This window comes from Pinus tabuliformis, chromosome 4_2 (genome assembly GCF_031772625.1).
Source record: "Pinus tabuliformis cultivar Carrire ecotype Pingquan chromosome 4_2, CPIR1, whole genome shotgun sequence".
NCBI lineage: Eukaryota > Viridiplantae > Streptophyta > Pinopsida > Pinales > Pinaceae > Pinus > Pinus tabuliformis.
This window is the reverse complement of record NC_142304.1, coordinates 589,242,981-589,256,633: the sequence shown is the minus strand read 5'-3', so window position 1 is coordinate 589,256,633 and position 13,653 is coordinate 589,242,981. Positions and strand designations below refer to the sequence as shown.

General features: G+C 36.7%; 1 protein-coding gene across 1 annotated transcript; it reads right to left on the bottom strand.

Annotated features, from left to right (window-relative positions):
* Positions 1-993: 993 nt before the first annotated feature.
* Positions 994-1,638, bottom strand: LOC149170673 (uncharacterized). The gene has a single exon (XM_089425681.1). It carries the CDS (start codon positions 1,636-1,638, stop codon positions 994-996), a length of 645 nt encoding a protein of 214 aa, XP_089281807.1.
* Between the last annotated feature and the right edge of the window lie 12,015 nt (positions 1,639-13,653).

Below are 13,653 nucleotides of genomic sequence, written 5' to 3'. Positions count from 1 at the left end.
TTCGACCATGAGAAAAAAGAGGAAAGAGGAAAAGGGGTCACCTTGTCAAATGCCATGGGAGGACGAAAGGGAGTAGAAGGTGAGCCATTAAGCAGGATGGAGAAGCTGGGTGAAGAGATGATATTCATGATCCACCGAGTCCAAGTAGTGCTAAAGCCAAATGAAAGTAACATCTGATGGATATAGTTCCAGCTAAGTTTATCAAAAGCTTTGGAAAGATCTAGCTTGAGAATCATACCTGGCTTTTTTAATAGTTGAGAGAGTGGTTCACTTCATTTGAGAGAATCATGCCATCCATTATCCGGCGCCCTTCAACATATCTGGTCTGCTGTGACGAAATGAGGAAAGGGAGGAGAGGTTTAAGCCTGTTCGCCAAGACTTTGGATATGAGCTTGTAAATGACATTACAAAGTGCTATGGGCCTATATTTGTTAGGCATATTGGGTTCATCTGCTTTAGGAATTAGTGTTATGAGGGTAGAATTTAGGTAAGGAAGGATCTAGTGCATCGATCTTGATTCCTCCACTATCTCCTAGACCTCTATGTTAATAAGCTCCCAAAACGCATTAAAGAAGTTGGCTGTAAAGCCATTGGGTCCAGGCACTTTTCCATCCTTACGTTGGGCCATGGCATCCTCCACTTCCTATTTGGAGATGGGCTAGAGCAGCATTTTGTTGTGGTCCTCCGTAACAAGTTTAGGAATATGTTGTGTGAGTGATCGAATGGCTTGAACCCTGGATCTCGGTGGCTCCCGAAGAATATCCTAAAAGTACTCTTTGAATTCTTGTTCCACTTCTTTATGCACCTCTAATCTCTCCCCTTGTTGATTATTGATGAAGGGATGTTATTGTGCATTCTTCTTTGAATAGTAGATCTGTGAAAAAATTTTGTATTTTTCTCCCCTTCCTTTAGCCATCTGATTCTGGGTTTTTGTTGCCACATGACTTATTCTTGCTACCTTCGTGCTTCGATATTGGTTAAGAGGGTCTACTCCTATTGTGCATATTCGTCAGTTCTTCCCTCCAAGATAATACTCTGTTGTAATGAATTCATCTGCTGCTCCAGCACTTTCCGATGTTCAAAGATATTACCAAACTGAGTCTGATTCCATGATTTGAGAGCTTGTTTGAGGTGTTTTAGTTTTTTGTGGAATTGGAACATCTTGGCTCCTGTAGGGGGATTGAAGGATTTCCAAGCCTCATTAACTACTTCTTTGAAGTTGGGATGAGAGAACCAAAAGGCCTCAAAGCGGAAAGGTCTATTGCACTTTGTGCCCGGACATGACCACTGTAGCATTATGGGCCAATGATATGAGCCCATATGAGGCATGATGGAAGCATGAAATTCCCCACCCAGGTGTATGGTGTTATCCGATATAAGGAAGCGGTCCAGCTTGGAAGCTATATGCTGTGGTCCCCTTCTTTTATTGGTCCAGGTATACATACCATTGGAAGTCTGAAGGTCCATTAACTGATTACTGTGGATGAAGTCTTTGAAACCGATGATGTCACCTTCTAGCTTCGATCTACCTCCGGATTTTTCCTCCAAATCCGTGATTATATTGAAGTCACCGCCACCAATCCAAAGGGGAAACCGCTTATTTGAATTGAGAGCTGTGAGTGTGTCCAGTAGATCCATCTTTTTTTGTAAGTCTTGTAAATATACATTAGAGAGATGGCCATGGATATTAGTTCCAATTAGATGAAAGGTTGATTGAATGAAGAAGTGTCACGAGGCATGAAAGTCTTGAAGGGAGAGTACCTACGGGTTCCACAAGATTTCTAGCCCTCCTGAAGTGCCGAAAGCATACACTCAGACTGAGCGGCATCCTGACCAAACCTTATTTAGAATCCTTTCCAGTACAGTGCTATTGCCTTTTGTCTCTTGAAGAAAGACAGTTGAAGGCTTTTCTTGATGGATCATATTTTATAACATTCTATGTCTGGTGGGGCTATTAAGCCCTCTCACGTTCCATGAGATGAGTTTCATGAGGAACCGTGGGGGAGAGATTTGAAGAACCTGGTCAGCTTGGGGAATCTATCAGAATCCACCAACATTTCTCCAATGATAATTGTCCTTTGCAGATCCGTTTTTCACCCTCATTTCTTTGTGTCTTGCAAGGTTTTCTTTCCATCCCAAGGATTGCTTGCATGAATACCTAGACATTTGTTATGCTGTGATCTGGCTAGAACTACTTCAAGATTTTCGATTTCCCGGGGGGGTATTGTATTAAATTCTTTCTGTCTGCACATTGTTTCTAGTTTGAGAATGTCTAGACATTCTAGATCTATGCTTTCAGGTTCCTCATCCATGTGGATCGAGGTATTCTGATATTCCTCGCTTATCTTTTGGTGAATGCTGAGAGCTAGAGCTGCATCGATTTCCGTAGTGGAAGACTTCTGGGTGGTCTCTAGATCTATTTTCTCAGAGGAGGTAGAGGCGGGAAACCTAGTAAGAGTGGAGGATGATATCAGAACTACAGATTGTAGGGGCTGGGGGGTTGAGGGAGGAGAGGGATTTGCAAGAGGGATTTCAGGGTGATCCTCTGTAGTATTTTTAGAGGTCAAAATTTCAAATCTGTTCTAGGTGTCAGGAATTTTGGAGGTACCTAGAGTTGCCAGAGTTTTCTTGGCATGCCTTCTGCGACTAGGGACCTTTGTAAAACCCTCAGTATCTTTCCTTGTCTCATTAACAGGGGCTTTGTACATAAGATTTAGATGGAAATCCCTGAAAAGATGGCCATGTTCATGGCATTTTCTGCAACGAAAAGGAACATGCACGTAGTCTATTGTTTGGATCCATTCATAGTCGTCATGAAATAGACTTACCGAGTCCGTGAGTACTTTGGTTAAATGCATGTGAACACAGATCCTAGCATAGGAGGTGTATCTTCGAGTTTTGGTTTCCTCGGCAGCTTTGATGAATATCCCCAGGTTGTTGCCTATGTCCTTTAAGGTCTCCTCGTTCTAGTATTCTAGTGGAAGAGAATACATGCTTATCCATACTGGATCCCACCTGAAATCTTCTTTGTCTGAGTTGAACCTTTCTTTCCCATCACGAAGGTACAGGCCTGAAGAGTTGAAGAAATACGGGCCTCCCTCGAAGATGCGAGTTTTTTCTTCCAAGCAGTTGAAAGTGGTGGTAAAGAAGCCTTTGGGGCCAAGATGCAGAGTAACTTGTCCTTTGGGCTTCCATTTGGAAACTATCCATCCATGCAAGGCCTTTTCAGTTGGTCAAAATCCGAGGAACTTGCCTATGAGTGCATGATCCCTCATATATGGCATTTCGTTGTTGATTCTATAACTGTGGAGATCTACTTTGATTCTTTCTGCAGTCTTCGGAATGCATGTTGCAGAAGACTCCTTTGGCTGTGACATTGAGGTCTTTTGGTCATTGCCTTTATCATTTGTGACCGCAGAACCTGCAGGAGGGTCCCCAGTGCCATCGATGGCAAGTTCAGTGTCTTGGTCTACTCGAGGGAGGGCGCTGGATTGATCAGAGGGTCTATGCATTCTATCTTGTCAGAAGAGGGACCGATGGATGGGGGGGTTGAGCCCACCCCTCCAAAGGGCGAATCCATGGTGAGGATCTCAGTTGGAATATTGTATCAGGATTGCCAAAAGCACATAGGAGAAAATTGAAAGGGTTAACGCTCGAACCCTAGCGCGATCAGCATCGAACAACACATCCCAACTTCAACATTCATAAGAAGTTGAATATCTTGCACACAAATTTTTATCCATATTGTACTAGTTACAATCACTAGGAATTCGTTTTTGCTAACCCTTATTTCAAAAAGGAGAAAATAGATTGGCAAGTACATTGTTAAGGAATCATTAGCTTATGCATGATAATTTAATTAGAATAAGAAAGTTAATTTAATTAAGGGTTTTAAGCATTATGGAAAGATGTTGACTTCTACCCATCTACATTGGAATTGAGACATGATTTTGTGACATGCCGTATAGTGTCAAAAAAAATTGTATTAAGTCAATGTAAAAAGGGGTCGTGAAAAACTCCAATCAAACTCAAGTTGCTATAAAATTAAAAAATGGTCTTCTATTGCCTACCTTTAAGGTATATACTTCTGGTATATATATTATAGTCATTAATGGCATAAGGAACCTCATCACTAATGATGAGGTAAAAATCCGATTTAGGCATAAATAACTATGTAGGAGAAGTATGGGTATCGTCATCACTATGGCGTGGAGTCCGTTAGCGCTAGTGGGGGAAGCCTTGTGAATGAAAATTAGATATGGAGGTGACTCAGAGGTTGGGTTGTTATATGAGAAGGCATTTCCTAAGCCTATTTATGCATGTATGCAAAACCCTCTGGCCAGTAAAACATAATTACCATATACACGCTAGCCATATTGTCAGACAATAGACCATGATCAACATATAATCTATTTTTTTAGGCTATGCATGTATTCAAAAACCCTCTTTAAATATCCACAAATCCATTAAAACTGAATCAACATATATCCTTTAATCACATTACGGATTGTGATTTGGTAGGCACTTATAATGACATGCTCTTGACAAATTGATTGTATCGCGGGATACAATCAGTCTCCTGCATGTTCAGCACAATTCCATTTTTCCTCTCGTAGTCACGCCCAATCGAATTTCTGGGGATGGAAGTGTCGACTTCATGTGGTCACCACTAACGTGGAAGAATTTGGAGAGCAGAATGGGGAATATGGTGAAAAAATCCATGGCTAAATCGAAAGCCAAAATATGTAAGCTTTATTTACACTGTATAATAGAAATTGAAAGTTGATTTTTCTTTTTCCTTCATCACGGATATAGGAAATCCATTAAAACACTGATAAAAATAAAGTGTGTTAATAAGTGGTTTGATGATAGAAGTATAGCTATTGCATATACATTATCCCAACAATGACATAGGATACGCTATTGAGTGGAATAACTTATGGCGGAAAGAAGACTGCTTAGAAACTATTAAGAGACGGGTGTGGAAATCTAGTAGATAAGAATGATAGTCCCATTCATAATCAACAGAGCTGAGATAATATCTATATATATATAGCTTGAGTGGGCCTAATGGTTAAGAGCATGTGTTTCCTTGTAAAAGGTCACATGTTCAAAACCAGAGGGGGTAGAGTATGTATGCCTTCGTAGACTTAGCAGTCAAATCGCTGCGGGAAGGTGGGTCCATTGTCCCACAAACAAAGAGGTATCATACACCAATTTGGTGTCTGGCTTGGCTGTGACCTTAAAAATAGATATTATTATTATTATTATATATATATATATAATATATATATAATGGAATATTAGTTTTAGAGTTGCGAGATGATCAAAAATAGATATGCTAGTCGGGAAAGCCAATGAATTTAACAAAGTCAACATTTTCCCTTCATCTTTAGTTGTCGATGGCGAAGGTTTTCGAACAACAAAAAGCAAAAAATCCTGATACCTAGCAAGGAAACCCGAACCTAATTCCAGTCGCTCAGGTTTTTGCTAAGACATAAATTTGCACATGCTGTGACAAACCTATGTTCTGTGAAGGAAATGGGAATGCAAAGGAGTGAGCGCTTGGCTGACTCTCACAATGAGCAAGACCCAACTCATATGGTTTAGTCCTTCTGCGCTAACACTTTTTTTCTTTTTATGATTCGAATAAAAGCTTCTCAAAATAGCATGAATGCCCATGCAGGTAGATCTAGATCCATGAATGGCTGTGTGGGTAGATCAAGATCCCTGGGTTATAGGTAAAAGAAATGAGAGATTGGAAAATGCTGAAAATCACTATCATTGTATTCCTTTAGATAAAAATCGAATGGTTGCACCGTTCCATGATGATAGAAAAGACAAAGCTTTATGTTGCCTTTAACAATACGTTGATTACTCATACTGTTTCCTTGATAAGACTTCTCTTTCATTTTAAATATTGTTTTCAACCTGTTGAACATCAATTTCAGAGGGATAAGGAAGTCGTAACATGGTTGTTTCTTCTTGGAACAAGTGCGAATGTCTATCTACAATGCGATAATGATTATCATCATAGGTCGGCGCTCGATGGTATCCATGCAATAAACATGATTCACTAAGCAGAAAATAGGACGACTATGTTCTAGATTTTCTCCAGGGATCTTAGAACCATGGAGAATGAAATCACGAAGGCCAAAAGTGAGGTAACTCAAAGGCTCCCTTGTCAAGGAAAATTTCGTGGACTCGACCTTTTACTAAAATGGCAAGGTCATACTAGTTCTAGTAAGTGAATCTGTTTTTTACCCATTGGTTATTGCATGGAATCAATTAGGGAGAAATTATTAACTTAATGGCATTGATATGATGTTAAGATCTCTTACCTAGTTGTTTTTTTTATCCAGTGCAAATGGCTTTGATTGTTATAATGGTTGATTTGATCTCGAATAATACATTCTTTTATGGTCAACCTATAACTGATCTAGTGCATAAAATCATGTTCAATATGCTATACTTTCATTAGTCTATACCCCGTGTTTCCAAATTTTCATTGCATCACCTTTCTTGAAGATTTGGGCATAAGGTCTAGGCTATTTGATTTGATTTCTAAATCTTCTAAAATGGTGGTTGTGGTTTCTTCTGAATACAACTATGGAGGAATGCAAGGATCGACCATGGGGAGAAAGAGCAACAAGACTATCCACATTCAACATTTTGCATGCAACATGCAGAAATGTTAAAAAGAAAAGAAAAATAGTTGTTATTTTCCCACATTTATATCAAGATCACATAGGCTAGATAGATATACTAATATTATGAATAAATATGTTAGTTTTGAAATTTGAAGACCAACACAGATACAATCTTCAAATATTTGGCAGAGAGCCTAGCAAGAAGGTACTTTTCTGTATATCAATTAATATATGAGTAGATTGTGGAATCTCTTGATCACTATAAGAATGAATTGCACATGTAGTATGCATATTCTTGATGAAATTCCTACTAGTGTTTAATATGAATGTTTCTTAACTACTAAAATTCATCTTAGTAGACAATTGGCTTAGTTAATGGCGAGACTATAGATATTATTGTGGAGTCATCATTTGTTGTCCTTAGCCACATTAGGTGTATTTCAATTGTTTATTTTGAATCACACTTTCTCGTGCTAGAGCACAAAACACCTTAGTTATTGGCATACTAAATCATTTCAATCAATGAAATGGCATAATTATGAGTACATATGGATTGTAACTTTTAATAAGAATTCATTTTTAAATATGAACGATGTGTCCTCTAGAATTGAAAACCTATTCGGCTAACACATCGCCTTCAATGATCTGTCTCCCCTCTGGTGGTTGACAGTAAGTGGTGGACTGACATGAGAAATCTTTTCATTAGCACAATGAATGAATTCATTTGTTGCTTTTATATTGTTGTCTCAATGTATAGTTATGGATGGTCTATGTGTAATGGGTTTGTTGAGGGAAATTTAAGGGTATAGTACTATTGTTGCTGTAGCTACCAAGATGTTGCTCTTGTCCTCCTAATGGAGGAAATCGTAGCGACACAAGGGATGGAGGTAGCCCGCAAGCGGCGTATTGGAAGGAAAAGGTAGCATGTAATGTTTGCTGAGAGGATGGGTTGGTGCAACATCAACGGGCTCTGGAGCTGACCTCTCTAAACACATTTGAAGAGTGAAATAGGACTATGATAGAATTGGACATTAACATTTTTGTGCAATGATGTTATGTGTTGACTACGATATATATTTATTTTTGTTGATATATATAGGTTCAATGAGCTAATTAGATATGAGAAACATAGCGGGTAAATAAATAAGGTAATTGAATAAATAATTGGAATCGACTCATGATAATAAGTAGAGACCATTTAAATACCATTGGGATATATATATGTGTGTGTGTGTGTGTGTGTGTGTGTGTGTGTGTGTTTGTGTGTGTATGTGTGTGCGTGTGTGATTGTAAGGATTCACATGAACAATAATAATTAGGACGACGTGGAAGTGCATTGGATTGGAAAATTTAATCTTATTAAAAACACTCAGAATAATCTTGCAGATAATTAAAACTGGGAATGAAATAAATTATTCTAGGAGGTGGATAGCATACATGCAAGTGCATTGGATTGAGAAATTTAATCTTATTAAGGTCGCCCAGAATAATCTTGTGGAAAATTAAAGCCGAGAATCAAATAAATTATTCTAAGAGGTGGATAGCATGGATGAATTTAATGATATAGTCATAATGTTATCACAACTCTAATACAAATAAATGGACACCACTACAAGTGATTTAAAGGGAATTGACTGAATAAAAGGATAAATGTATAAAAGAAGAAATACTTATATTTTAAACATATATGGATGGGTGAGATCTCTTTTTCGTAACTTGCCCATTACTATGTTTGGTATGGAACATAGAATTCTTCTAACGAATAACTAGATAAATATTTATACATTAAATCACTATGTATAATGATATCTGTAAATAAGAAAAGCCAATTCTAATTTACCTTCATAGGATGATTTTTCATGTAAATCACCAAATTAGTCACATTTGAGCATGTAGATTATAGTTTCAAAAGTAAAGGTAAAATACATATATGCATGATAGAAACTAGAGGAAAACTTGGGCAAAAATGGTATTATAAATAATGAAGAGAAATTAGAAAGTTTTTTATTAAAACCTCTAACAAAAACGATGACAAGTAATGGTTGAGGAACCGCATGGGAAACTATATTAGGTAAGAGATTTGAAAAATGATTGGTAAATAAAAGCAAATCTCACCTAATATGTGAAAGGAGGATTAGATAATGGAGGAAGTCCATGGTCGTATCTAGATTTAGTTATTGTATATATACATACCTATGCCATGTCATGGATAGTTTTACATGTTGTTACCATTAAGTAGTCATTAAGATAAACATGTTGAAGAGGAACATGCTTAATACCCATGCATATTAATGAATTATATGAATTACCATGAAAGCACATATATGTGCAAGATTATAGACTTGTAAGAATATTGTAGGATGGTCTTGATGTTAGGAATCAATATACGAAAGAGCCTTGAAACTAAATCAAGATATATATGCATATGCTATTATATGACAATAGTAAATAGGCAAAGTATGCATGACTATGTTAGGAATCAAGCTGGATAAGGAAAATTGAAGGTTATAGCAAAATATTATATAACTAAATAAATTGTGGTTCAAATTAATCATTCAATCAATGTATCTTCTTACAATTTCAATTATTCTTCGGTTGAAAGAAAGTACGATTAAGGGTAAATTTAACTTAAACATATTTCTAGGACAAATGCATATTCAATTGATATGCATAATGGAACTTCTAAGTATTTTTTAGGGCAAACCATGGTAATAAGTAAGACAAATGGTATGAACCACTGGGTTGATTAAATGATATTTAACAATATATTAAATAAGATTGATATTATAATTTGTACAAGAAAATTCTAAGAAGATCTCTTATTCGATTGCATTGATGAGGTGTCTCAACAACATAAGGAAATGTTGTGTAATTCAAACAAGAATTCATAAAGTAGATAACTCATATTTTGGGAAAGGGTGATTTAATGATAAGGATGAGCTAACATGTAAATACCCTAAGATCATAAACACTTACAACTACAAGGAGTGTAGGATTGTAACTAGAAAAAAAACTTTCATGCATAACTAAGTTGAATTATACATGGCCAATAGATTGTTGGAGCGTAAAAAGGGAAAAGGAAAACATATGAGGTAAATTAATAGCTATGAGTTAATAGCTTGCTTTAGAACATTAAGCAGAAGATATGGTTAATATAAAAAAATGTGAATCATATTGTAACCACATGAAATCTAGAATTGGTTTACACATGACATAAAAAAATTATTAACTACATAGATGAACCATGATAAATGAAAGTTGGTATGATACTAAGATGGGAAGAGGTATGTGGATATAGAGTATGTCTTGTAGGTGATATCATGAGGATGGTATTATAGGCTATACCATAGTTGGACTATGGACAACAATACATATGGTACCGTATGACTACATATGCTACAAGGTTGAAAAATGAAATGTGCATTGGTGTGTATAACATACCTTGTGTGAAGGTATTCAATAGTCATCGGATGGATGTCTGGATAGGTGAACAAACCTCGAAGTTACCCAGAAGAAGGAAAGTAAGTTTGGCATAAGTAACTATTTTTAATCGCAGTTTAGTTATGATGAATCTGTATTGTGATGTGAAATGATATTTTATGACCTTGCATGCATATTAATGTGGAAAATATGCTAACTCATGTATTGTATGTAGAGAGACTGCAAGAAGAAAGCTTTTGAAAAGAGCACAACAACTTGAAATAATGCAAGAAGAGAACGTGTATTCTTCAGATAAAATAAATGATAAGAAATAGTTGCTTTAATACTATTAAGTAACAGATTATGATATTTATCATAGTTAAACTTTTCATCAATAAATTCTCCCAAATGATTTGAACAAAATGTGTGCCAGGTAGCTATGGAAGGAGAGATGCTGGGATAACTCCTTGATATCGATGTAGCTATGGAAGGAGACATTCTAGGAGCACTCCTTGTGATTGATGTACATAGGAGAAAAAAAATACATCAAATTGCAAAGCCATAAGAGTTGTGAATTCAAAAACTAGTTACCTGTGAACAAGAACATGGTGCAGAGATACATCGAGGACAGTGTAAAATTTAAGGGGGGAGTATGTAACACCCCTCACTTTTGTAACAAATTATTGTAAACCTAAGCTAAGTTAAAGATAGGTGTGATATCCTCCCTTGTTTGTTAAATGTTTATAAACGTAAGCTGAGCAAAGCTAGGTTTGATAGGCTCCTTTGTGGGTTAAACTATTTAAAAACTAAGACGAGGAAAGCTAGGTGATATGCAATATGAAAAGAAAATGTGTTATTAAATAAATTAATAAAATAAATCACTTAGAGGGTGGAGCACCAACCGAGAGGATATGCTTACAAAACCCCATGAGGAATTGGATATAGATGAATCTTTCATGATAAGATTCTAGATGTGATTCTAGATAAGCTTTGATGGATTTGAAATCTATCGAATGGATGGGAGATAATGATCCATCAGACATAAAAGCATTGTAGGAGATAAAGGCAAGATTTTATGTGGAAAAGCATCGTGGGAGATAAATACGATATTTTCTAGATAAGAGCTAGGAAAATGGAAAAATCAATAACGCGGGACACCGCTAATGGTAACTAAATCATGAAAGATGGTATTAAATACCCAGTGCATCAATCAATTGAGGAATGTTGGTCTTGGGAAGATCTTCGGCTCAGGGGGGATTAGAGGTGGTTCATGGCTGGGTGGTGGTGCTCCTCCCTCCAAGTGATATTTGGTTGGTGTCATTTGCATGGAATGCTTGTATGTTGATTCTTACTCTCTCTCTCTCTCTCTCTGTTACTGTTCCAAATTTCCTATGAGGAGCTTTCTTGATTCTTAGGATAATTGAATGAATTACATATACTTAAGTATTAATAGATTTAATGGTATTTTCCTCTATTTTAATGAGATTCACTTGCATGGCATGGTGTTTATATTTATCCATACTTGTTATGAAGTCAAATCATTGAGCTCAAATATGTTGATGATAGATTTCCTATATTTATATTAATTTCTTGTTTTTAGAATGGTTAAATCATTCATCTCGAGAGTATAGAAGTTGTGTTGTCAATGAATGTATGAATGTAACTTTTATTTCACTTCAGATAGCGATGAAGTAGTTGTCGAATGCCCTAGATAGCGATGAAGTAATATGCCCTAACTATGGGATAATGAGTAGGGAAGCTTTTATGATTTATATTGATAGGAATGTATATGCGTATATATATATATATATATATATATATATATATATATAGGGAGAACTTGTTGCTCATACTTCGTAGCTCATTCCAATGGGAGGTGCTGATGTTGTACTAGGAGTCCAATGGCTACAATCCTTGGGTACAATAGCTTTTAATTTTCAAGAACTTTTCATCAAATTTTCTACAGAAGGAAAGGAAGTTGAATTAAGGGGTATCGCTGGGAAACCAGGAAAGATAATCAGCTCTTGTGGTATGGAAAAGCTTCTAAAAAAGGAGCAAAGAGGTGTAATTGCACAATTATGCTCACTAGATGTTTCCACGTCGGAATCATCTATTTCTCCAGATCCCCAAAAAGTCATGGAAAATCATTCCAAGGTATTTGAGATTCCCAAAGGTCTCCCACCTATGCGTGATCATGATCATGCTATTCATCTGATTCCAGGAAGTGTTCCTCCAAACATTAGGCTGTATAGATATCCCTATGTCCAAAAAAGTGAAATTGAACGTATGGTTGCGGAAATGCTAGAGGTTGGTATAATTCAACCGAGTCAATGTTCTTTCTCTGCTCCAGTAGTATTGGTGCACAAGAAGGATGGATCATGGCACATGTGTCCGGATTATAGGGAGCTCAACAAGCTCACTATTAAAGATAAGTTCCCCATTCCTGTCATTGATGAATTATTGGATGAATTGCATGGATCAATTTACTTCACCAAGTTGGATCTTCGTTCGGGATATCATCAAATCAGAATGAAGATTGAAGACATTCCAAAAATGGCATTTAGAACTCATGAGGGTCACTATGAATTTTTGGTCATGCCTTTTGGCCTTACCAATGCACCTTCAACATTTCAAGGTTTGATGAATTCAATTTTCAAACCATTCCTTAGAAAATTTGTGTTAGTATTTTTTGATGATATACTAATCTACAACAAGTCTTGGAAGGATCATGTTGAACATGTTGACAGGGTGCTACAACTATTGGAGGAGAAACAATTATATGCAAAAAGATCCAAATGTTTCTTTGGATTCCAGGAGGTGGAATATTTGGGTCATATCTTATCTCATGAAGGAGTTAAGGTAGACCCTAGAAAAATTAAAGCCATTAAGGAATGGAAAATCCCCACATCCATAAAGCATCTACGAGGATTTCTTGGGTTGACAGGGTATTATCGCAAGTTTGTTAAGGATAATGGGAGAATAGCAGCACCTCTAACAACATTATTGAAGAAAGATGCATTTTCATGGACTGGAAGCAACAAAGGCCTTTGAACATCTTAAAGAGGCAATGTGCCAAGCACTGGTCTTAGCTACACCGAACTTCACAAAAACCTTTGTTGTGGAATGTGATGCTTCAGGAAATGGAATTAGTGTTGTTCTAATGCAAGATGAAAGACCCATTGCTTTTGAAAGTCGTCCAATCAATTGAAAGTTTTTAAGCAAAGATATTTATGAGAAGGAAATGGTGGAAATACTCCATGCACTTAAGAAATGGCGACCCTACCTAATGGGAAGACACTTCAAGGTAAAAACGGATCATGATAACCTTAAATGCTTCTTAGAACATAGATTATCTCTGAAGAGCAACAAAAGTGGGTCACAAAGATGTTGGGTTATGACTTTGAAATCATCTACAAAAAAGGGAAGCAAAATGTGGTGGCAGATGCACTCTCAAGAAAGGATGAGGATGTGGAAGCATTGTTGTGCGCCATTTCTATTATCCAACCAGATTGGATAAACGAAGCAAGGAGGAGTGGAAGAATGACGAAGAAGTGTGGGCACTTATTCGAAAGATACAACAAGA

What these genes read in the sequence shown, in the direction of transcription:
- LOC149170673 (XM_089425681.1), bottom strand. Translation starts at nt 1,638, where the DNA reads ATGGATCTACTGGACACACTCACAGCTCTCAATTCAAATAAGCGGTTT.